Source organism: Ascaphus truei, chromosome 10 (genome assembly GCF_040206685.1).
Source record: "Ascaphus truei isolate aAscTru1 chromosome 10, aAscTru1.hap1, whole genome shotgun sequence".
NCBI lineage: Eukaryota > Metazoa > Chordata > Amphibia > Anura > Ascaphidae > Ascaphus > Ascaphus truei.
Genome location: NC_134492.1, coordinates 44,227,613 through 44,254,308, shown reverse-complemented (window position 1 = coordinate 44,254,308; position 26,696 = coordinate 44,227,613). Strand labels below are relative to the sequence as shown.

The following is a 26,696-nucleotide window of genomic DNA, read 5'->3' as shown; positions in this document are numbered from 1 at the left end:
TGTTTCTTCTAAGGACAATACTATCACTAATTGAGTCTCTCTCTCTCTCTCTCTCTCTCTCTCTCTCTCTCTCTCTCTCTCTCTCTCTCTCTCTCTCTCTCTCTCTCTCTCTCTCTCTCTCTCTCTCTCTATATATATATATATATATATATATATATATTATATTTATCTTTTGTACTACATCTAGCACTCAACACAACTCTACCTTTGCACCTAACAGCAGTGGAAGACACTTTACAGAAGCTTATAAATTAGAAGAGAGCTCCACTAATGATATATTGATTTTTACAGGCACGATCATGCAATGGAACAAAACCTGTTGACACACTGGATGCTCATTTGCATGTCATTACCCACAATAACTGCTGCAGTGGAAGCATTGTCATATGATAAGATAATGGGGAAAAGCAGGTTAGTAGACCTATCTGAGATGTGAATGTGCTTGTAACAGGGGCAAGCCTGCTTACAACAACTAGAGCTGTTGGGTGTCAACCAGGTAGTGGTTAATCCCTCCCTGGAGGAAAGCAGGACTGCTAGCGAGCACAGCTGAGTCTAGCAAGGGGTTTAAAAGTCAGGAAAGGTAAGTGTTTCTCTGCCTCTCCCTGGTCTGCATGCAGACCACACGTGTGTCCTTGACACCTAGGGACACCAGGGCATGCAAGCGATATATCCGTGTCCACGATGCCAAGGGACACCAGATCTATATAGACATATATGAACTTTTATATGTCGGGGAAAGTTAACTTTGGCCTCGGAAAACCCTATCCTTCTATTGCAGGCCTGTATTTTGCTGCACCTTGTCTGTGAAAAAGCCTGTGTTTTTTGTTTGTTGCACTTTGGCGAAATAAAAGTCAACATTTATTTTCTGAAAGCAAGTCTCTTCACCTCTGCATGCATCTCCTGCAGTGCTCAGATGATGTACATTTATTTGCAGTATACTTGTTCATTAATATAAGTTATTAAACATGAGACTAACACAAACTAAAGACCAATTTGAAGAAAGAGTGATGAGCTGTACCACGCCTCAATTCCCAATCATGCGAGTCTGAGTCAAGGCATGCTAAAGCTTAGCAAGCATAAATACTATTATTTTATTTACATGTACCCATGTGTTTTGACATAACACCATAACTGTTCTGTATACAGAAATATGTAATATGAGGTTGCAGGAATTATATATGCTTTCTAATAGGTCAACATTGTTTGATGACTCACACATGTATATACAGTATAGAGGGATTGTGGTTCAACCCGCTCAACCAGGGTGGTATTAAGGGTGCACTAGGGTAATTATGAATTATAGCAGCATGGAAAGAGGTGTTTCTCTCCACAGATGACGAGAAACTGGAATAGCCAATTATGTGCACTCTTTGGATAACTTGACTAGTTCAAATGTAAAGTGATGTGCAAGACTGGTATAGAGATATCCCATGGTGTAGTGGTGAGAATCAGACAAAAACAATATTCCCTAAATAAACGACCAATAGTAATCTGATTTGAGGTCAAAACTAAGTTTATTATTACAAACAAAATAAAATAATGGGGGCAAATTAAAAACACACCAAACTAATGGTGGTAGAAACCACTTCGTCGTTAAGGGCTGATTGAGGCAACCATGTCATAAGGTGGACATATAGGATTGCCGTCTAAGTAGAGACACGAAACCCCTTACCTTTTATTTTAGTTAGATAGGAGTAGTCTCTGTCGTACCCGACTGTAAGTAAACCCATTAGTGGATAAGAGCTCAGAAGTTCTATACAAGCATTACTCTGTCTAGGAAATAGGGTCTATGAACAGTTCTGACCTATTTTGCTACTAGACGCTAGTACATGTTGGGTGCCCTGCTTGTTTAAGCGGACACTTAGTAAAACAAATCTGCAAGTTATTGAGACTCTAGCACAAGGGCATCATATGTATATGGTCTTGTTTTAAGACAGTAAAGTAAGTATAATATACAGTATAGACCATATGCTAGTATGTAGCAAGTGGTTGTCACTTTAAAAGTTGTTATGTATCTATAGCCAAAGTGGGCAACCCTGTAGCCAATAGCACAAGTGGCTAATTGGCCATCAAAGTGTGAATAATTGGAGTTTGCCAAAAAAGCTTTAAAAAAATATGACCTAGATCTGATAAAACTAGCTTCTATTACAACGGACGGTACACCAGCAATGATTGGAAGAAAATCGGGATTTGTTTCTCGTTTGAAGCAGCATTTGAGTGAGAATGGTGTGAAAAACATGTTGCCTTCCTTCCATTGCATTCTGCATCAGTAGAATCTGTGTGCTCAGATGCTCGGAACCGACACGTTGAAATCTTTGATGGACATGGTGGTAAAAATCGTGAATTACATCCGAAGTGGAAGTTCCCTCATCCATCAACACTTTGCTGAGGCCTTGAACGAATGCGGTGATTGTGATTTCGAGGATCTTACTGAGTATGCACATGTGAGATGGTTGAGCAGAGGAAAAGTTCTGGAACGGTTTACCTATTTGCTTCCTCAAATTAAAGATTTTCTTGTTGAGAAACATCAAATAGAAAACTTTTCTCAAATTGAGAACCCTTCATGGCAGTGTGATTTACATTTTCTGTGCGATATCATGGCTCACTTAAATGAATTAAACGTGAAGCTGCAGGGAAAGCGTAAACTAATATGTGAGCTGGCACAGCATATTAAGAATTCAAGTCAAAACTGAGCCTCATTCTGGTATAAACTCAGAAGGACGATTTGACCCATTTTGCAAACCTGACTAGATTTCTAGAAACAAATGAGGAGTGTGGTCTACTCGTCGTGAAGCGGCAACTCTATGTAAACTGGATAAAAAACCTGTCTCAGAAATTTGTATCACGTTTTTCTGATTTCAATGACTTCAAGTTGGCATTTAAATTCTTCCATGATCATTTCCACTTTGATATTACAGATAAAAGAAAAGAAAATAGTTGCGCCAAACGTGTTTAAGTAGATTATAGACTTCAGTCCCACACAAAGTGTTAACCTGCTGCCAGAGTTTCTTAGAGGTGATTCACCAACCTCTATATGTAACAATCTTAAAGAGCGGGGGGATCCTCCGGCGCGTGATTCCACTTGTGACTCCGGGACACATGTAATACAAATGGAGAAAGGGACCACAATCAGGAGTAGTTAGAGTACAATAACAAATATATAGGTTTCTATTAGGAACACACTTACATAGGGATAATGAATCTTCCATAGGGATAAGGAGGACCTCTGGGTGATACCTCATGGACCTTTTTTTTCACTGTTTGCTTGGGCCCTAGCTGTCTGCAGCCCATGTCAAGTAGCCCATTGTAACTAGCAAGCAAACTGTAGTTTAAAAGGAGTGGACAACACCTACTGGCCTGATTCCTGGATTTGACCTACGCTGGAAAGAAGGCGGCCAGATGTGCGGTGGCCGCCTCGTGGAAGAAGGTATCGCCCCCTCCAAGCAAACAGTGAAAAAAAGGGTCCATGAGGTATAACCCAGAGGTCCTCCTTATCCCTACGGAAGATTCATTATCCCTATGTAAGTGTGTTCCTAATAGAAACCTATATATTTGTTATTGTACTCTAACTACTCCTGATTGTGGTCCCTTTCTCCATTTGTATTACATGTGTCCCATGTGCTTGTTTGTTTTCATGTGTCCCAGAGTCATAAGTGGAATCACGCGCCGGAGGATCCCCCCGCTCTTTAACTTTGATATTACAAATTCAAGCAAAGAAATTTCCACCCTCCTGTCTTTGGACAAGCTTGAAGATGATTTGCTTTCTCTTCACAGTCTGGAACACTTGAAAATGTACCTGAATTCTTCAGTCACAGATATGTGGAAATGTATTCTGACTGACAACGATCTCCCAACTTTGAAAACGGGCATTTCAAAATTATTGTCCATGTTTGGATCGTGAATCGACGTTCTCTATGATGGGATTCATCAGGTCAAAATGCAGATCTCAAATTGTTAATGCCAATTTGGAGGCGGAGCTAAGATGTGCATTGAGTGTAGATATTCAGCCAATGTTTCTGCAACTTGTCAGAAAGAAAGATTGTCAAATTTCACATTAAATTGTCTTACATTTTCAATTTGAAGAATTGTCATCATTTGCGTCTCAGGCAGTTGTAACTGAGTAGTCAAAGTGTACATGTTTTGAATAAACTTGTACAAACAGTGTGTGTTGTTTTCAATGTTCGATTGAGCAACCTAATTTCTCAATTGTTACATAGTGTGGCGATTTTCACTTCTCATTCGCACACCTGTGGCTACATTGAAAAATAGGTTGCCCACCTAGGCTCGATAGTATAAATGCAGTAAGTAAATCAGAGCAACCTGCCTCAATGGACAAATCTCAGAGCAATTATTGATTAAAGCAGGGGCATACACCGGACGCTACCTGACACCCGTGAGGGTGCTTGTGTACCCCTCAGGAGTACGGGTGAATAGCCTCCTGTTTTATTCACAGAAACTGCATTCAGAGGTTAATCAGTCAGCTGTTGTAGCCACAAGGACCTATTGGATGTCTCTAATGTGCACGAGATAAACGAGTCAAGTTGCTCAATTTCTGTAGATCAAGGACAGGGCTGGTTTTGGTTAGGCAGAGGCTGTCACCTGACGTTTCCCGGCACCCATGAGTGCTCGAGTAACACTCAGGAGTGCTCGAGTAACACTCAGGAGTGCCAGTGAACAGCCTCCTGCTTTGATACTGTAGCTTTTAGTAGGTGGTGCAATCAGATGTTGGTGCATAGAAAATGGCTGCAGTAGTATAAACTTACTAGTTCCCTGTAGCGAGTATCGGGTGTGGAGCTGAACACCACTGATCCAAATAGCAGCACTATTACTGTTTGAGCAGAGGCGGTCACCGAGTGTTTTCCGACACCTCTGTGGGTGCTTGTGTAGCACAAGGGAGCGCCGGTGAACAATGTTGTGCTCCTCCGGTAAGTGCTTGCAGAATGGTGGGAGCGTACTCGATCTGACGCAACCAGGTATCCTGGCGTAGGTTTCACGACAGAGCTTTGTCAAGGGAGATCACGCCCTCTTATGAAGGTAAGTTTTTATACTCTAGGAAAGGGGATGGGACTAAGACTTTAACTCTTCACAGTGAGTCCGGTAATTAGTATAATGTTAACATGGATGGGAGTTCTATCATATCCAATAGTTGCAAAATGTTGTACTTTGTGATGCACAGTACTGTACAGGAGTGGTATAAGCAGGGCCAACTTTAGGGCAAGGCGAGCAAGGTGGCCACCGTGGGCTCCACGCCTTGGGGGGCCGCGTGCTCCCTCCTCTCCCTCCTATCAGCACCGGGATCCAACGTTCACCCGACTGGAGGGGGGAGCTGGAGAAGGGAGCACGGGTCACCCCCTCCTCCAGCTCCCCCTTCCAGTTTGGTGAAAAATGGATCCCGGCACTGATAAGAGGGGGGGAGAGGAAGGAGCATAGGGCCACTGGACCGGCAGAGAGGTGGGTGTGGTGTGGTCATGTGCACACACTCTTACCTTCTCCACAGCGTGCTGCCTCCTGCAGCGTCCCGTTGCCAAGGCACTGGAGACATCACATGACAAAATGACGCTGCCAGGGGGGTGGCCTCACCACCAACGTGCTGTCTATTTCCAACATGAAATGGTGATTTTTAACCCTTGGCTGTCACACTTAAATTGCCGGTACTTTATAACGTATCCTTATGCTCAAGAGTAATTGGGAAAGCGTAAGGCTTTAAGTCATTCGATAATATAGCCCATTTCATATGATGATGTTTGTAACGGATGACACCAATTTCAAATTTACACTTGAACTAGACGGGTTATCCATAGTGGGCAAGTAATTGGGTATTGCAGTTTCTCTCCGTCAATGAAGAGAAACACCTCCTAATGTGCAGCTACAACTCACACGTGTACATCCGTTTTCTGTGGCTATTATCGTAGGTCCAGTCATGTTTACACTTTAAACTCACTATTACAAAAAAGCTGTTATTTTTTGCAGTGACATGTTTAAGACTTGCAACTTAAACATGATGTCTGTTGTATGTGATATTACCTTTATTTTGGCATATCGCTGTTTCGCTGTTTCATGATTCTAGGCCATTATGGCCCATTTACCAAGTGTCTTATGGCAGAAGATTGCTTAGTAAATATTTTCTGCACTTCCTGTACAGCACATTGTGATGTTGATCTGCTACAGTCCTATACACCATGAGCATCTGGTGTGGATATTTGCTGCCTTAAAGGATGTGGGCCAGTGGGAGATTACTGCTTTAAATCTAAGACACCTTCATTATTTAATATGCTATGAGACCACTTACAAATCCTGGAGAAGAGATCAGATCCATAGACATGAATGGGACTAACATGTTGTACAGACCAGACAAGTGGCATAACCGCATGTTGCTTAAGGGGCTAAAATGCCAAACCCTCCTCCAGTTATTGGCACGAAAAATGTGCACAAAAACACATGGAATAATGTTGTTTGAACGTGGATGATTGATGGAGAGAAGACAACGTAGACCATTTGACAAATATTCCCATATTTAAAAACAGGGAATACAGTATTTCCTGGCATAGTTACATGAATCTGAGGATAGCTATAGAATCTAAAGGAGCTGCCAAGACCTTGAAAGCCCTCTCCCTCACTTTTTTATATACATGGGTAGGAAGCAGGAGGTCCCCGGATCTAAGCTTGATTAATTTCAGCTCTGGGACCCACTGGGACAGGAAGCACTGGTACTTCCATGTACTCAAATCCCCTGAATCATGCAGGCCAATGGGAAGGCGAGAAGGGAGCCATTGAGGATTCCTATTGGCTTGCATGATGTGGGAGATTAGAACCAGCATTTTGCTTCCCCTGGAGGGAGGACAATGCTGACGTTACTTTTAACAGTACATTTCTTGGGAACCAGGGGGTACCTGAAGTGGAAAATAGCTCTTTTCAGCTCTGGAGACACCCTTCTTCCCTGCAATGTAAAAAAAGGGGTAGCTGCCCCTTTAATAAGAGCTGCAATATACAGTACATAAAACTTAACATTGTGAGAAGGAAATCCCGTGCTCTGAAGCTTACTGTCACTATTTAGCATAACAGGTGTCCGAGGCACGGATCTTTCATACATGAACCATCCTGAATGGCTTGTACTTAATGGATACACTAATCCTGCTTAAATCTTTCACATCCGGCCAAACAGTTCTTAGAATGTTCAATTGACCTACAAACCACGAGACAGTTAAGGTTAATTTTAATGTCAAACACTTTGGAAGTCATATGATAAACTTTGCAGAGTACATCTAACTTTTAGGAATGCCATGCATTATTGGCCATAGTCACTAAGCAGTCTTCTGTCACATGGTCCCCTCTGGCACTGGAAGACACCTTATACAGTAGCGTATTGACCAGTGGGCTATATGGATTCTTCCACCACTGGAAGGTCTCTTCTGGCAGAAGATCGCTTTAGTAAATATTTATAGTCAAGGTTGGGCTATACTGTACATGCTCAATCGGGATGTTATGTTGAATAAACATGACAGATGTAAGTGGGACATGATTAATAAAACCAAAAGTACAATTACTGTATCTTAGTTGTCCCTTTCTTTCTGTATATCTTGTACGTAAACCATTTCAGCTACTATGAACACAGGAGATGACCCTTGATTGTACAACTTTATCCACTGAATAATGTATGTATGAATATAAACCTTTTCCAATAGGGCAATGGCAATATGGAAAACAGAAAACTTTAAAATGACCATTATGACTGTAGCTTAAAAAAGCGCATTTAATGAGGGTTTAAGTTACCATAATAAATCAAATCTGCATTTCCGGCTCATGCTGTTTTATCCATCTCTGTACATTTCTCATTAGTGTTGGTGCACAATGTTCCCTTTGGTTTGTCTGTCACCTGCAGTTCAATGTAATGTTTTGGTCGGTCGCCTAAAAAATCTCCTGCAACGTGACAGTTTATAGTGCAAAGTGCTTAGGGCTTTTTAAAAAACGGACACATCAACGTACTGTAATTGGGCTGAAATGTTCAAGATAAGAAATGTGAAATAATAGAGCCGCGACTAAGCCCTAATCAACTTAATGTAATATTGGTAGACATGAGCGAGAAAACTCACATTGAATTAAGCCTGCAGCAGGATTAATGGTGCAGTCCCACTTTGCAAACATATTGTTGCAATGATATGAAAGTGAATATGGGCCGTAATGCTGAATAGTACTATTCCATATGACACATTCTGGCTGAAGAGGACACCTTTACAACCCATTCAAGTAACGGGCAGGAAGGTATTTTCCAGCACTCAAAGGTTTCTTAACACTGCTTAGTAAATATGGGCCAAAGCCATGTAACACCTCTACCATTGTTAATATTTTTGAGATACAATACAAATATTTATACCAATACAAATATTATAAAACACCTTCCACTTGAATGGACGGGAAGTTGTTTTATGGAATAACACCACTTAGATAACATAAGCCACAGTGCTTTGCGGATTCAATTCATTTAAATTGTAAGCCGTTTTTTTGTTGTTGTTTGTTTTAATACAGGATTGAAGCAGGGGGTCTCCGTAGCTAACCCCCATTCATTTCAGCTCTGGGGACCCCCTGCTTCCGGCGATACTTACCTCCATAGGTGGTGCTGTTAGCGACTCCAGGGTTCACTATATGGCTGTTTTTCCAAGCAGCCGGGGCCTGCGGGCCAATAGGAAGCCGTGACGTCATACGGAGCGTCTTTCTATTGGCCCATGTGACGAGGAAGCTGAAAAATTGCAGAAAACTGCCAGAGATAAGGACACCCCCTTCAGAGGTATCTTTGAAAGCAGGGAGCTGAAATTAATGGGGTTCAGTTTAGGAGACTCCTGCTTTAATCCTGTATTCAAAAATAAAGGGGGAAAAAAGGCTTGAAATTGCTTCTTTAAGAAGAAGATGCTGAAGGATTATAAAGTGCTTAAGATAATTAGCATCATTATGCAATTCACCATAATTTGGGGGATTAAATGCTCCTCCAGAAAAAAAAATGAACCTGGCAAAGCAAATTAAAAAAGACCTAAATTAGCCCCTAATATTAATTTGCATATCTGCAATTTGACAGACATGGCTCCAATAATTTAATTCTGAAACAAATACTAAAAATGTGTATGGCTGAGCACTTTCACCTTGAATATAGATACATATTGCTTGGTGGGACAGCCCCTACAATGGAACTCAGTTATGAAGTTATATATAGGTGCACAGAGTTTGGCAGTAGAAAGGGATTTCAGTTGACCTACACTCTGTTATGCTGACCTCTCTGCGCTAGAATGAGGCATACATGGGATGTAAGAGAGTTGGCAAGCGTCCTGCAAAACCTTCTCTTCTACAGACAGATGGAAATATAAAACGAATCATAAACAAGAGCTACAGACACTGGTGAAGACAGAGCGAGGGAACATGTAACCTAAGCAAAACAAGATGAACAACAGTGTCACAGGGCTTAAATCAAAGAGAGCTGGAAGGTTTACTTACTAATGTCTCTTGGCTGAAAAAACGGTGTAAAAAGTGGTACAAAAACATTTTTTTTCCCTTTAATAAAACGGTATTTTTTTTTTTAACCCAGTTTTGCATATGAAGGACAAATAAGCCCCTTATGGAGGATTTGAACAAGGGCTTAAACAAAATAAAATGCCTTTTCTTTTTTTTTTCATGCTGCAGCAATGGCAATTGTAGCAAACCTCGCTAAGGAAATGTCTAACCTTTTAACACAAATCTGTTTGCAGCGAGATTTACACTAGCTCACACTTAAGGGGGAAAAGGATGGCTATCCATATATATATTATAACACGCCTGTTGTGCAACTCCTTCCATTGTCTTTGTAAACCCTCCCCAATTTGCATGCTACAGTAGCTAACGGTGGGTAAAAAAAAAAGAGCAAAAGTGTTTAGTATATTGATGCAGCGCGGTACAGTGTTGGTACAGAGATCATTCCATAAAGAGTTACATACACATATGGACAAGCATGAACAAACAGATACAAACAGGTAATGAGGGCCCCCCTCGTGAGTCCTTACAATCTAGAGCAGGGGTGCGCAAACTGGGGGGTGCGAGATTTTCAGAAGTGGTGCGGCGGTTACAGAGGCCCGCGCTCTTCCCCAAGGTATTTAAATTTAATGCCGGGGGACCGCATGAGGCCTCTGTAAATTCCCTTACCTTGGCTTTGGGTGACGCGTTGCCATGGCAATGTGACATCACATGACCCTGCAGCATCATGATGCCAGAGCCAAGGTAAAGGTGGGGGGGAGGGAGGGGCACGAGCAGGGGGGGGGGGGGAGCAGTCAGGGGGGCGCAGACTGAAAAGTGTGTGCATCCCTGATCTAGAGGGAGATGCATGTTCAGAATGAGCCTTAGTCATACCATCAATTGTAGGATAGGTCAGGCCTGATACAAGCTCATTCTCTCTATTTACTACTGACCAAATATCCAGGCTGTAAAAGTGGAGCAATATTATTATTGTTTATTTGTGTACAATAGCAGTGAAACAAATGGCACCATAATAATCAAATAATCAAATAATCAAATAATTTAATCTGGGCTGAATGAGCTGCTCAGTGAGTAAAGACACTGACTCTGGCACTGTGTTTGAAGCTCAGGGGAACTTGGTTCAGTTCACGCTTTGTGACCTTGGGCAAGTCACTTTACCTCCCTGTGCCACAGGCACCAAAAACATAGATTGTAAGCTCTACAGGGCAGGGACTGTATTAATAAACCTGGTGATGTTTCAGCACTCAACCTATTCAGGTATTCAGCAATTATGTATTTCACTTTGTTTTCGGTTGCTATTTGGGAATTAAGAATATTTTACATGGTCCACGTATTTCAGGTATTCTAACATTTCCTATGTTAAATGCACAAAGCCACATTAACAAACAAATATATTTGTTTCCCATGTATCTATACTCTTATTTAAAGCAAATATATTGACACTAGAGATGTGTGAAACTGTCCCAGCTATGTACACAAAACATTTTACAAGTTTTTTTTTTTAAATGTTTTTGCTGTTCTGTTAAATATGTCTTCAAGCTTAACAGAGTTTAAAAAAAAAAAAAAAAACGACACTAAATCAGTCTTAAATGCTGCAGAAATCTGCTAAATTCCACAACATTGAGTGATCCAGATCCTGAAATAGGACATTTGCTAAGGGAAGATGGAAGGAGTGGGGGGAGGCAGAGAGAAGTTCTATTTAGTAGAGTACCAATTGAGTTATATACAAAGGAAATAAGCTAATTTGAAAATGTAAATAGGCTTATTTACCAAACATCGCAGGTGTGATTGCAGGTTGTCCACTTGTTGTATAGAGTAGTATTTTAGGAGCTATATAAGTCAATTGGTCCAAAATAGGACTCTCTCTCATCACTCATTCTTCAAAACAAATTGATCAAATCCAGTTATCGTTAATGTTACTGTAGGAGACATATTTGGGGAAAATCAACGATGGCTTTTATTCAGCCCGTAGCTTTAAACAAAACCGTTTAAGAAAGCTCACAAATAAACAAACATCCTAACCCTTCGTAAGCGCTAACTCCCTTTCCCAGTTCCTATCTGCATGGTTGGGAGGGTAGGCCTCTTGCTAACCTATAATCCCAAAGTCCAAAGAGGTACCTGTAAGCAGGGGGCTCTTTATGCCAGTCTCTGGGTGGTGTCTGTTGGGAGGCCCCCCTCTGGCGGGTTCCAGGGTCCGCTACGCCCTGGAATAGAATGTCTGGTTTCAGGGTGTCTTGCCGGCAGCACAGTCCTACTGTGCTCAAGACAACTGTTCTTATGAGTCTCTTCTGGCAACACAGTCCCTCTGTTCAAGCAGGGGAGTTTTCTACCTGTCTGATGAGCCAGGTGGAGACTCGTTAATTGTCTGTAACTGCATTTACAGAGAAGTGGGGCCCTACTGTAATATGATTCTGTAACTCTGGCACAATGAGATTTGTCAGCTCTGCGAAAGCCAATGCTGCCCCCTGTGCAAGCATATAAAAGTACAGACATACAACATAGAAAAGTACTCAAGAATATTCAGCACTGTTTTCATTTCCGGATGTATTGCTACTCAGACACACAATCTCTGCAAACTCAAAACCCAGACCCACTACACTATGTATGTATCTATATATCTATATATCTATATCTATATCTATATATATATATATGCAAATACAACTGTATGCTCATCTGCATGTCTTAGGCAGGTCTGCAACCCCGCCTTTCCCCATTATCACCCAGCACACAGCACTTCCACTGCAGCAAGGGATTCTGGGAAATGACATGCAAATGAGCACACAGTGCCACTTTTTGCTTCAAAAACCATTTTTAACATGGTTCCCTATAGGCTTTTTTTTACTCACCATAACTTAACTCAGTATATATATATAGATATAGATATAGATATAGATATAGATATAGATATAGATATAGATATACATGGACTTCTGTGCTTTGTGTTTTATTACACTTACTGAATTTACCTGTCTGAGTGCTGTCTCTTTTTGCCAGTTTCTGGTAATGTATGCTTTTGTTATCTTTATGGGATATGCACCAGCCCTTTCAGGATACTATATTGGAGTGATAAAAAGACGAATAAGTGCGCAACACGGAAAACAACTTGAATGTGTTAAAGAACAATATCTATCAGTGAAAAAACAATATTGTCAACCCCTATATCTTAATAGACTGAGCACACAATAATATACACAACCCTAATGTGAAGAAAAAGTATGGAGAAAAATAAATAAATTAAACCATACAAAACCGTAAGGCAACGTGATTGGCGTATGCTGCTATAGTTAAAGAGTGGCTCTGCACCCTCACAAACTAGGGATAAAAGACAAAAAAACAGCGCAAAACGCAAATGGTGAAGTATATCAAAACGTGTTTAGTATAAAAAAGGAGGTAAGTATTTTGCGTACATCAATATAAAAGAACATTCGCATATACGTGTACAATACACGATTTTACCACACAGCTGGCATCAGGGTGGGCAATGGATGGAGGTCCCTCTAGTGGATAGTCCTCTGCAGTTTCCAGGTAACGTCTGGGTCTCTTACGATGACAGCAGCTTGTGACAAGCATCCAAATCGTCTGGAGATTACGTGTAGAGGACACTTAGTTGTTGTCTGGGTTCGGACATCACGTGCTGCACTGGTGTAGAGAGTCCTCGGTTGAGTTGAACACACTATGTGTGTAATGGAAAAAAGTCTCTATAGCAGTATGCCAGTGCGTCGGTAACAGGGAAACACAGGGAGGTGTTTGCGTCTCAGCCAAGATGGCCGGCGACTGGCAATGACGATTCACCTCTCAGTGTCCGAACATCGTATGACGTCACACAGAGGGCGTGACTACAGAAGTGAACACCCGAGCGGTGTGTCGTAAGGATAAAATACACAAAATAGTGCTAGCCAAATAACTACCTAGTAGGGCTGTTAAAAAGGCATAAAAGGTACCATAAGAACATAGAATAATCCTACGCGTTTCGTAGCTATGAAGGGCTACTTCTTCAGGGATCAGCAGAAGTAGCACTTCATAGCTACGAAACGCGTAGGATTATTCTATGTTTTTATGGTACCTTTTATGCCTCCTTAACAGCCCTACTAGGTAGTTATTTGGCTAGCACTATTTTGTGTATTTTATCCTTACGACACACCGCTTGGGTGTTCACTGCTGTAGTCACGCCCTCTGTGTGACGTCATACGGATGTGCGGACACTGAGAGGTGAATCGTCATTGCCAGTCGCCGGCCATCTTGGCTGAGACGCAAACACCTCCCTGTGTTTATCTGTTACCGAGGCACTGGCATACTGCTATAGAGACTTTTCTCCATTACACACATAGTGTGTTAAACTCAACCGAGGACTCTCTACACCAGTGCAGCACGTGATGTTCGAACCCAGACGACAACTAAGTGTCCTCTACACGTAATCTCCAGACGATTTGGATGCTTGTCACAAGCTGCTGTCATCGTGAGAGATCCAGAGGTTACCTGGAAACTGCAGAGGACTATCCACTAGAGGGACCTCCATCCATTGCCCACCCTGATGCCAGCTGTGTGGTAAAATCGTGTATTGTACACGTATATGCGAATGTTCTTTTATATTGATGTACGCACAATACTTACCTCCTTTTTTATACCATATTGGAGTGCCTGTGAAATCTTTTTCAAATATATATATATATATATAGCAAATGGAAATATTACTGTATGCTCATTTGCATGTCTTAGACAGGTCTGCAACCCCACCTTTCACCATTATCACCCAGCACACAGCACTTCCACTGCAGCAAGGGATTCTGAGAAATGACATGCAAATGGACACACAGTGTCACCTTTTGCTTCAAAACCATTTTTAACATGGTTCCCTATCCCAGAATCCCTTGCTGCAGTGGAAGTGCTGTGTGCTGAGTGATAATGGTGAAAGGTGGGGTTGCAGACCTGTCTAAGACATGCAAATGAGCATACTGTAATATTTCCATTTGCTATATGCTTTACTGTGGAGGGTTTTTGTCACTTTTTTTACCCACCATAACTTAACTGTGTGTATATATATATATATATATATATATATATATATATATATATATATATATATATATATATATACCATAATACTGAGTTAAGTTATGGTGAGCATACAGCTATATTTGTATATATATATATATATATATATATATATATATATATATATATATATATATATATATATATATTTGTATCAATAGGCGTGCTATTGCATAGTGACCTAATGTTGTATTGCTACTCAGTCATAAAATATATAAGAAACATTTAATAATTTGGGGAATATATATTTATTGTTATGTTATGAGCTTAACACTCCCTTAAAACAAACATAAAGATTTCTAGAGTGTAACAGTACGAACAAATAAAATAAATTTACTTTATAGGAAGGCTGAGGCTTTTTGTAAACCCCAGTGATGAAGACATTTTAGATTATTTGATGCTAACAGTGTTCAAGTCTCAGTAATGATAATATTCTGGCAAACAACCCAGACTGAAATGCAATTTCAGGTACAATGTTATAAAGTCAAGAAATGTTATTGGTTTTATTGTGTTGCTCAACAACCTGGAGTGTATGTACGACATTTGCCTAGAGTTTTATATATAGATATATATATCTATATATATATATATATATAGATATATATATATATATATATATATATATATATCTATATATATATATATATAGATATATATATATATATATATAAATCAATATGATACCATTCTGAAGTCTGGCAATCAAGATTGGACAAAAGCACTGGATGGCGCTCAACACTATTAGGTAAAGTGAAAAAAATGTGCAAACAGAATACTGTGTAATAAATATGTGTAACAATATAAATATATAATACAGTGAATGAAGTGAAAAGCAAATGAATATTACGTCTACCCTTTAAGAGCTTGTTCCCAAAGCTCAACAGACAATTGTTCCAAATGTTAGGGCAGCCAGAATCAAGAGACAGCACTCTGTAAGTAGTTTTTCAAATCAAGTGTATTAGTGACAAAGGTGATATCTCAAACGGTTTTGATGACATGCAAATGAGCACACAATGCCACCTTTTGCTTCAAAACCATTAACATAGTTCCCGCAAAAGGTGGCACTGTGTGCTCATTTGCATGTAATTTCCCAGAATCCATTGCTGCAGTGGATGTGCTGTGTACTGTGTGATAATGGTGAAAGGCGGGGTTGCAGACCTGCTAAGACATGCAAATGAGCATACAGTTATATTTCCATTTGCTATTTGCTTTGCTGTGGAGGGTTTTTATCACTTTTTTTACCCACCATAACTTAACTAAGTACATATATATATACATACATACCATCACGCCTTAAGTTATGGTGAGTGAAAAAGACAACAAGAAACCACCGCCGTATTGCATATAGCAAATATATATATATATATATATATATATATATATATATATGCCACCCCAAGCTTCTCATTTGATGATTATCCAAAAACTAAAATGCCATCAACAATCCAAATCCTATCTACAAAACAAACCATAGTCCCCAACTTTAATAAGAAACAAAACCCCTAAAAAAAGGTGAACATAACATCCCTAATCCTACAGTAACACAGAAATATAATACTATCACAAAACCCAATTCATGACCTTCCACTAAAACATTAACACTAACCCTAATCATACAAAAAAATATTAACCGTATCCCTGCCCTAACAATAACACTAGCAATGGCAAAGTTGGTTGCAGTTGTCTCACCGTGACCAAGTCTCAGGGTGACCCTCAGCCACAGCCGCTCCGCCGCTGGACCCTCCGCCACCGCTGGCCGTTTCTACTATAAGGTAAGTTTTAGGGTAGGTGGTTAACTTTAAGGGTTATATTGGTTAGGGTAGGGGATAACTTTAGGGGTTTTGGGGGTTAGGGTACGGGTTAACTTAACGGGTTTTAGCATAAGGGGTTACGTTTTTTAGGGTAGGGAGTAGTGATACTATTTGAGGTTAAGATTAGGGGGGTTTAGGGTAGGGAGTAGCGATAACATTAGGGGGGTTTAGGGTAAGGGCTACGGTAGGTTACTTACCTTGGTGGTTAAGTGGCCGGCGGTGGAGGATCCCTGTGGCGAGGTCACTTGTGGTGAAACAGCTGTGACCAAATGTCCTTGACTGCTAGCCCTACACCGAAACATTGAATGAAACGTTACCCCAAAATAAAACCCCTATCCCATATTATCATTATTAATAATAAACCCAATTATTATTATTTGAGAGATTATTATGGAATCCTATTATAAATTGTAACCCTACCACAACACAAATTCCTAAGCATATTTAAAGCTGTAACCCTAATTGTAACTGTAACACTACAGTAACTCTAGAAGTAACACATTCTCTCCTTACCCTAATTTCTAACCCATGTCTTACTCTACACCGAATTCTAACTATAAACGTAATTCTAACCCTATTTTTAAATAAAGCCCAACTCTATCAGCTGCTTTTTTTCACTGCTACCACTATGGATTCCCCCCATTTCATCTGTGGGGCTGAACACCCCACTGATCCTCACAGGGGACAAGAGGGCTCTAGATTTGAGCTCCCCACCAACTCCATTACCCTGCAGCTGCCTTTTGCAGCCACACGTGAATGCCACTAGATCCTAGAGAGATTGTGTGGTTCAGAGGGGGATGTTACCCCTCAAAATTGAAAGGGGGGAGTCCCCACTTTTAATCTAGTGTCACCCCCTCAGAGTCCCAAATGGCAGTAGTGGGTGTTAGGGAATCACCCCCTTTCGCATTCCACTTCCGCTGCCTTTTGGAGAAACAGGGGAAGCCCACTGGATCCTATGGACTTTTTGGAGTTCAAAGGGGGTTGTCACCTCAAAAATCAAAAGGCGGGAGTCCCCCCTTTCAATCATGGGGTGTCTGATGTATGTCCTACGTGGGGCTGCATCCCATCAGAACAGTAACCTAAAATAGTTCCTAAAAGAGGTCGCACTGAAGGGGATAAATTAACAATAATGATGTAGTTAATTAATATAATTAACTACCCTAGTATCATAGACATTAAACATAAAATAACAATATTTTGTATATAAAAAGTAAAAATTAACATATATTTATTTTTTCTGTGCCAGCACAAAAAATTGTTTTTTTATTAATTAATTAACGGATAAAGAACTAGCATTTCTAGACTTTTTAATGGCCTTTAGCTTCAGTCTTTACAGTACTGAACAATGATGTGGTTGTGCTGGCTTAGTATGTACTGTACTAACAGTGGGAGTATAGCTATTAAAAGTCAGTCCAAAATGTATTGGGTTACTCCGTATTGCCAGCATTTTTGCTTCTTTTTTATTCATCTGCTACTACAATACTGTATGAACACAGGAGGCAAATGGTACATAAGCACACAATGTGCATTGGAAAATAGACAATAGGATTCTGTATTTGGAGAAGCGGGGGTGTTTATATGTTCTCTCATCAGATGTTATTTTGATAGTAACCGTATCGGTGCCAAGGGGCCCTGTAATGACAAAGGTGGAATGAGAAAGGTGAAAGGTTTCTGGATATCAAAGTATATTGGGCTAAATATAAGGGGTCTGCGAAGCAGGGCAACTTGGGAAAAAAATTCTACAATCCTCCCCTTTTCTGTATCAAAAACGTATCCGAGTCTGAACTGACAAAGTCCAAAAATAAAACCCAGTGCTAACTAATTCTACCATGCATCCTCTCATGTATCTGGTCATTGAAGACCTTTAGGGGGTTTCATAAGGGATTATTAGCCAACGTGTCTGGAGCAATTAAACCCAAGCCTCATATACTGTAGGTAAGCTCATCTCTCTTGTAATATATATCATCAAAGAACCTGGGTGCCGGTTCACCGAGCTTCCACATGTGGCATTCCTTCCTATCCCCCCTCCGTGGACTTCTAGCAAGTGCTTCGTAACATTTCAATAGTTGTGAAAAATATTTCCAAACGGAACCGTACTGAACCTTGAACGTCCACAAGACCAAATTCAGTTAAAAAATCACACATTTTATTGAGAAACGCTCAACACATCTTTAAGAATCCTGAAACCTCCAACGCGTTTCACAACTATCTGTGCTTTCTCAAGGAGTCAATAAAATTTGTGATTTTATTTTTTTTACTGAATTTTGTCTCCTGGAGGTCCGAGACCCGGTGCAGTTCCGTTTGGAAATAGTTTTCTCAACTACTGAACTGACATAAGAATGTGATTTTCATGTCATTACCCAGATTCCCTGGCTGCAATGAATGCATTGTTTGCTAAGCAATAATGGGGAAAATGAGGGTTGCAGGCCAGTCTAAGACATGTGAATGTACCCACAAGTGATATGTGTATTTGCTTTAAAAGTAAGAAACAGGATTACCATAGGCAGGCACAATCAGAAACACCAGTGACATATCTCACCTTACTCCTCACCCTATCAGATAGATGCATTACATAAACACTGAGGAATACCTTTTAAACATGTCTTTTTGTCAGGAAATCACAGTATTTGCCCCTACAGTATTTTACCCTGCTTTATCTCTTGAGCCTTTTGGAAAATAGTATAAGGGGAGTTAGGGAGGAATTAACGATTCGCATATTTTCATGGGATGTGTCACTTTCTGTCTCTGCATCCTCTTCATGCTTTCATTCTTTTTTTGCCAAGCCTGAAAAACGTAATTAACATTTTATGGAGATGTCAGTCAAGAGAATAAGAAATCGTACATTTTAGGACTTAAATAAATGCATAATATTGTTCTGCTGCACGTGGTTGGCGTAATGACTGCGAATATATACAGTAGTTATGTGGAGTTATGCGTCAAGTAGATTGTTTTCAAAGGGTACTGTAGTTTAATCTTCAGGATTCTTATTATGCATATTCTAAAAAGTGTTCTGTACTTCTGAGGGTCTGTCCTGTAAACTTTCGAAGTAGTTCAAAGTATTGAAGCAATTGTTTGGCTTACTTATGCTGTAAAGTTGCAGCGGCCATAAGTTTACAAAATCACGAAGTTTATACCTCGGAATACCCATGTGATGGCGCGGGATTACTTCCAATCGTACCGCCTTAAGACGCGAGTGCAGGCGAGTGTATAAAATGGCATTTTAGTGTTCTGGCTTATAAACACCTGAAATTGACACAGTAGCACAGTAGCACAGTACTGTCTGTACACATTGCAATTCATTCATTTAATTGCATATAATTGCACACAATCCATAAAATTCAAACAAAGCAACCACGATAAACGAGCGTGCCTGGGGCGATTGGCGGCGTTAATGCCACGTGGAGTACAGCAGCGCACATGAAAACGGCGCTGCGATGCCATAAAATAACGGCCGCTGCATCTGTACATCACACAGGTTGTTCTGCACATTCTACAGGATGTCAAGTGTAAATGTAAGTTCTGCTGAATATATTCAACAATCAAATGTTATTGCAGGTGAATCTGATTGCTGTTTGAGGTATCTACAGTACCAGGCTGCTGAGAAGTACTGCACAGTTTCCCAAAACACTTCACTAAATACGGTATCTTATGATCACACACTACAAATGCAAATAAAATGCACACCATCACACAACTGGAATTTTTGCATGGGGGGTTTACTAGATCGCTTTTTTTTCTTGTATTTCTGTTTTGGGGGTTCACATATAAACTTGGATTTCTACAAATTCTCATTGTTGACACACTGGTGTCTCCTACTGATATCATGTTAGATATGTCGTTGAGTATTTCTCTAGAGGTTCTGTCACTACTTGTTAAACTTGAAAAACAGTGTCTAAAAATAAACTGAAGCATATCATTATTTAAGGGAACATTACTTGCTTGGGGGGAAATTAATAGAACCGCGCCTGAAAATGAATATAGTCGGCTGTTTAAATTGAGTATTTCTATGCAGGTTTTAATAGTTCCTTCTTAAAGTAGCTAAATTCTCCAGAGCATTGCTATGCTTTGGATATAACTATGTGCTAAGTATATATTAAAACCCCAAGAACAAAATAACATTATCCTTACAACAGGGGTTTCTTGGCTGTTGTTTGTCGGAGTAAGAGGATTTGGGGGCCAGCATTAGAATTTGTATTATTGAATAGTTAAAATAGAAGAACCAAAATAAATGCAGCGGTTAACATGGCAAAAATAATGTAAAGTGGCAAAAATAATGTTACAGTGCCTAACTTCAAAACATTGTACATCTTACAGTGGGGAAAATGCTATTCTTCTGACCACATTTTTGTAAGGTACAGTATACAATATGTTTGCTCAGAAGGCAAAAAGGGTGCAAGGCTCCCAAAAATAAATCAGTTTCAATTGAAAAGAAAGTGGGAACCAATCTACTTTCAATAAAACAAGACTGGTGCTCGGGTTTGTTAATAATACTTTTTTTTTAAGTAGGGGTACTCTGCACCCTCTAATACCATAACACTTTGAACACTGGGGGGAAAAAATGCAAAATACAACTCTAAGTACAGTACAAAAAAATAAGCAGTGCGTGTTCAATTGTACAAGGATTAGGCTATTCTGAATACACAGAAAAGGGTGAGAGATCGTTATCTTTTAGTGCCTTTTACAGCTGCCAAAAGCTTGAAAGAAGCAGAGCAGCTCAGTTCTTCTTACATAAAACAGCACTGCACAAGGACGTCACATTAATGCATTTGCGAAACTGATCAGGGCTGGATCTGTGCTCCCCGGCAGCCAATAGCCAGCGAGCCAGAGAGCTGCCAAGTCCCAGCCCATAGACTTTGCATCTGCATAAAATCCAAGTCACCGCCCGCAGCTCAGCCAGATCCTGCTCCAAGTACAGTACCAGCAGGGTGGAATCCTACAGCGCTAGCGAAGGCGAGCAGTCACTTCCAGCAATTCCGTGGGATAAATGATGCAGAGTGCAATGTTTCTTGCCCTTCAGCACAACCGTGGACAAGTAGAGCGCTCAGCTGGGAGCTGCCAGAAAAGCGAAGAGAAGAGAGGAAAGATGAAGAAGACCATGTAAGTTTTCCCTATGCTGCTGCTGCTGCTGCTGCTGCTAACTCTCTCTGCGTCTTTATATCCGCAGTTAAACCTGCGGGGTCTATGAAACAGGGCAAAAGTGGTGCAATTTTGCGGCAAAAAAAATAGCTTCAGATGTATCAAAGAAAAAAAATCATATTGCTTTAAATGGGAGACTTTTTATATATACATATGGGGCAGATTTGAAGCATGTTGGAGAGATTCTAACAGACTTGATTAACTTGTACTGTGGGCTCATTTGGCTGTTAATAAATGCATACAACGAGAGTCTTATTCTTTTCTACCAAGTGATTTGGTAACTTTAATGTCATTTAGCATGCATGAGTATTTGGAAATACCGATTTTTTTTTTTTTATGATTTGGAAAATCAAAGTTTGGAAATTTGATACTCGGACAAATATAATTTCACCTGAATTTGTATTGTTACTTTTATTTCTCTTTAACCCTTCAAAGATATTTGAATGCACAACAAAAGGGCAATAGTTTGGTTGATAACTAATGCTAAATATTTCGGTTGAAATGAAAGCATGATAGCTTTGCCTTTTTGCACATGTCATTTGACAGCTTATACATGAGCAAACTGCATACGTGTAACTAACTATATGTAACCAAAGGAGAGTATTATTAAGCATGCACTCTAGACATTGAGGATGAATAATTTAACTCCTGGGTTGTACACTCATATGCTGACCTCATGTGCATTTTACTTTTGGAAAATATATTAGCATGACAAAGAAGACACATAAAAAACAAGACTAGTTGATCTTTTAATTATGAATCTGAAGGCTGGTATTTTAATCAATGTGTGTATATATATATATATATAGAGAGAGAGAGAGATACCAATTATATTCTATGGAACAGGTTTATCCACTCCTGCTTTTTCACAATAGTAAGGAGGATGCAAATATAAGGCTGGATTATCCTATCCTACAGACATGGCATTAAAGTACGTTTAATCATTGCTCTGAGTGTTTAAAGATTCATAATATGCATCCTGGATCCAGAAATAGTAACATTAATTGTTAGCTCTGTCCTAGGAAGTACTTTTAAAAAACCAGCCTTTTAGCTGTCTCCATTACACACAGGGCATTGTACTTTGCTTAGAAGTTCAGCTATAAATAGTTTCTGGAGATCAAAAGTACACCTTAGAGCAACACAAGGGTTGTTAGTGAAAAGAGAGGTCATACAGAGATATTTACTAACTGCAGAACTTGTCCAGGGAGTTAGATCTTAACTCTTATTATGGTTAGAGAGGGTTGATGTGAATTCCAGAGTAATTGAAGAGGGATGCTGTTTATCCCCTTCTAGCAGAGCAATCGTTAACAGTTTATCATTTCCAGACCATTCTTAGCCTCTGCATAGTGTCAGTTTCTGGCAGTCATTGTTTTGCTCATGACATTTAAAGACTTTTATTAAATAGATTGCTCCTTTTTTTCTTTTTTTCCAGCTTGAAAGATTGGAAGACACGCCTGAGCTATTTCCTACAGCATTCTCCGAACACATCCAATGAATCTCCCAATACAGTTCAGAGCAAGAAAGGGAAAAAACACACCTATTGCAGGTAATTATTTGACATGACATATTTTGCTTAACACTTAGCTACCTTGCAACATGTTGCAAAGAAGTTATAATCTTTGCACAACTTTTATTCTGTTACCTAGAAGCTAACATACTTAGTTAAAAGGTCAATACAGTGATGGAGAAAGCAATAAACAGTAGTTCATTTCACTATATTTGTTTTGACCTTCTTATAAACAAACCTAGCTTTAACGAAAAAATACTGGTGCTTGCTTTTGCGTTGTGAATGGAGAAAGTGAGGATAGCAATATTTATGTTTCCTATGTAATTCTCTTTCAGACCCATTCCCGAAGAAGCATTGCGCTGGTCAGACTCCTTTGATGATCTTCTGGCAAACAAATGTAAGTTGATATCTAAGGCAGTGGGGTGGTACTAGTAAATATAATTAGAAAAAAACAAACCTGTCTAGAACAGAATCTATTTAATTACAGCATCAATATTTTGAAAACATGGCCCATAGAACTTCCCCCCCATGCTTAACACAATGATGTTCTCTGTATTCAAGTTCTGTTTTTTTTTTTCATTGCACTTTGACAAGTAACTGTAACTTTATCTGAAAGGCAGGATGTGATCCATACTAAAGTAAAGGCATTTAAAGCACAAAACACAATTGTGCTTAAAATCTCTGATTAAGTAGCATTCCTTACGTTTGTTGCACTAGTATTTTGCAACCCACTCAGTCCTTTTTAGCATTCAAGTCTGTAGAATGTTTACAGCTGAAATTGGTGCCGTAGAAATAAAATATACTCCTCTTTTTTTTATCAGATGGTGTAGCAACGTTCAGAACCTTTCTGAAGTCTGAATTCAGTGAAGAGAACATTGAGTTCTGGCTGGCCTGTGAAGACTTTAAGAAAACCAAATCACCAAACAAGCTCACAACCAAGGCTAAGAAGATTTATGATGAATTCATAGAAAAAGAATCTCCCAAAGAGGTAAGAAGCTTTTAGAGCAGTAAACAAAAATGGGGACCCTTGAAACTATTCTGCTGTGAAACTTTGCTGGGCAGTTTCCAAACTATGGCATTTTATCAGCTAGCATATGACCAATCCATTTTATTTTTCTCATAAGCACACTTGTCAAGCAATAAAGAGCTAATCGGTTAATATGAATAAAAATAATAATAATATGCTGTTATATTTAAAATTATGTACATTTGATATTATATGGTTTTTATGTATACATATATTTTCCTAGATTTTATAAAAAATATGCAATAACATTATACAATAAAAATATTGCATAGTTATAACCCCAAATCTTCCTTTGTTTAATAAGTCTGCAATGTATTATATTGCATGCATACCTATACATACAGGCAGTAAACAAAGTCGTTAACCGACTATATGTACAGTATATTAGCTTTAACCCTTACGAATATTGGGGAAAGTTATCCTTTAGTTTAGACAACACTTTGATGCAAATATTCAAGTCGTTTTTATAGATTCTAAATTGTGATCTTTGTTGTTTCTTCACTTTTATTTAATTAAATGTATAAACAAATGTGATTCATTTTCCAATTGCAGATAAACATAGACTTCCAAACAAGAGAAAACATCACCCATACTCTCCAGGAACCTTCACACTCCTGCTTTGGTGCAGCTCAGAAGAGAGTCTACAGCTTGATGGAAAATAACTCATACCCACGCTTCCTGCAATGGGAATTCTATCAGGAACTTTGTAAGCCTGTGCCACAGATCACAAGAGAGTCACAGGCAACATGAACACATGAAAGACAGAAAAAAGAGTGTTAATCTATTTGCCACTAAAGTCTACAGGAAGAAATGTAAAGACTTCAAGTCTTTGACCTTAAAGACTCTATGTAATGCAGAGTTGGCTGCATCTGATATGAAAAACCTGCTGTGGACTATAAGAGTACATCATACAGTGAAAATGATGATACGTGTATAGCATATAAGAGGTGAATAAGCAGAGGTATAAGGACGGTTTCCAAGCATGGACAATTCCATGGTACAGGAGGTTTGGAAAACACATTGAGGCATGTTGCATATGCAATAAAAGTTTGGGCACTATAAGATGACTGTGGGAATGAAAGGAGTATTGTCCCTACTATCACTACGGTCCTAGCTTTATCTGACCCTAACTGAAAATAATCATATCTTAAGAAAGATTCAGTCCTCATTTTTTTCTGTTTTTATTTAGTTTTTTCCTTTTTCATCATTGTAATTTGTTATCCAAAACATCACTTTAAGGCGTAGAAAATAAGTTTAGGGTGCCTTTAAACACGGAGAAACCAGTGCGAGCTTTCCTTAAAAAAAATGCTATATTGGCCACTACAATCATTGGGAAAGCTACAGTATTTTTCCAACAGTTTGAACGAGTCCCACTGATGAAACAACAAATTCCATTGTATATTATGTGATATTGGGTGATGTTGCTACTGAATATATACTGAACATATCTTGCATTTGAATCCAAACCATAAAAATGGTGGAGCATTTTATATACAGTCTATCATTCTTTCAGTAATGCAAGTCATTGTAAATTAGGACTGCACCTTTACACAGTTCTTCAATGTCATTCCATATGATTGCAGTGCATCTGTATTTCTGTATTAATTGATATCACTTTGTTTTCAGTGTCATGGCAAGAATACCCTAATCTTGTTTTATGGTCCATTTGAAAATAGATCAATCAGATTATAACGTGTTTTGCAGTCTTCGGTTGATGTTGTTTCCTGTGCAGAAAAAGTTAAAGGTGTTAATTGTAGCAAGTACAACACAATGTATATTTAATATAATTGTATTTGTTAATGCAGTCCCTGTGTGTGTAAGAGATAGATACTGTACTGTATATACAGAACACTGCATTTGTGCTATGGATGATGAAACTTTGCCTTGAGGGCAGTTAAACTTCAATGAAGTTGTTGTTATATTATGATTTATAATAATAAATAAATTATTTTGATAATATGTTTGTACTGTCCTTGGTAAATAGTGTATTCTTATAGTAATTGCACCTACATATATAGTACACGAACACTGTAGAATGTATTATTTATAGGCATCATCTTACAATAATTTTTCAGTGTCTAAAGACCAGTGGAATAAAGTGACCAAGGTCACACGCAGTTTGAACTATTCAACCATGTACAGTAGCGTGGCCTCTATTACAGGATCATGCATAAGGTTGTCCCTAGCATGTCATTTAAACTCTGGATCAAATTGGTCATGTCCACTAAAAGCTTCTAAATTTAAAGCCGTATTTTCTTGACAATAATAATGGATAATAAGGGCATTCTTCATGTTTATGATGCTTAGACACTGTAACAATTGCAAAGAGAAAGGTTACTTCTGCACACTATATAATAAGGAATCACATATTTACGTGTATTTGAAAGAAGTCCTGCTGGAAATCCAAGTCATGCAGAAATAATGGAGTAACACAAGGCACTGCGGATTTTCTAAATGCTCTGGTCAAAACTTCGCTAAGTTTTTGGCTCATTAAATAGCATTTAGAATATCCGCAGTGCCTTGTGTTACTCCTTTATTTCTTCTAGACAATGTAACAAAACATAAGTAAATGCCGATCTAATTATAATTATTATTACTATCTTTTATTTATATAGCACCAACATATTCCACAGCACAGTCTGGGTGGTTGGACAAAAATATTGTATAA

General features: G+C 39.1%; 1 protein-coding gene and 2 long non-coding RNA genes across 6 annotated transcripts in view; 1 reads left to right on the top strand and 2 right to left on the bottom strand.

The window, feature by feature from the left end:
- LOC142503389 (uncharacterized) overlaps window positions 1-11,766 on the bottom strand; it is a 36,153-nt gene extending 24,387 nt beyond the window's left edge. The window contains exon 1 of the long non-coding RNA XR_012804003.1: window positions 11,611-11,766. This is a non-coding gene — a long non-coding RNA (uncharacterized LOC142503389). The remainder of the gene's footprint in view (window positions 1-11,610) is intronic.
- Window positions 11,767-15,603: 3,837 nt separating this feature from the next.
- Window positions 15,604-26,696, bottom strand: part of LOC142503388 (uncharacterized) — a 70,501-nt gene continuing 59,408 nt past the window's right edge. For 3 of the 4 annotated variants that reach the window (XR_012803998.1, XR_012803999.1, XR_012804002.1), the window contains one exon: window positions 15,604-19,142. This is a non-coding gene — a long non-coding RNA (uncharacterized LOC142503388). The remainder of the gene's footprint in view (window positions 19,143-26,696) is intronic. The other variant, XR_012804000.1, reaches the window with a different exon arrangement.
- RGS2 (regulator of G protein signaling 2) lies at window positions 21,240-25,985 on the top strand. The gene is made up of 5 exons (XM_075616856.1): window positions 21,240-21,455; window positions 22,927-23,040; window positions 23,337-23,398; window positions 23,823-23,989; window positions 24,581-25,985. The coding sequence occupies exons 1-5, from the start codon at window positions 21,343-21,345 to the stop codon at window positions 24,776-24,778; spliced, it is 654 nt and encodes a 217-aa protein (XP_075472971.1). The 5' UTR covers window positions 21,240-21,342; the 3' UTR covers window positions 24,779-25,985.

What these genes read in the sequence shown, in the direction of transcription:
- RGS2 (XM_075616856.1), top strand. Translation starts at nt 21,343, where the DNA reads ATGATGCAGAGTGCAATGTTTCTTGCCCTTCAGCACAACCGTGGACAA. An exon ending in GGAAAGATGAAGAAGACCAT is followed by an intron (nt 21,456 to 22,926) that starts GTAAGTTTTCCC and finishes CTTTTTTTCCAG; the next exon opens with CTTGAAAGATTGGAAGACAC. An exon ending in AAAAAACACACCTATTGCAG is followed by an intron (nt 23,041 to 23,336) that starts GTAATTATTTGA and finishes ATTCTCTTTCAG; the next exon opens with ACCCATTCCCGAAGAAGCAT.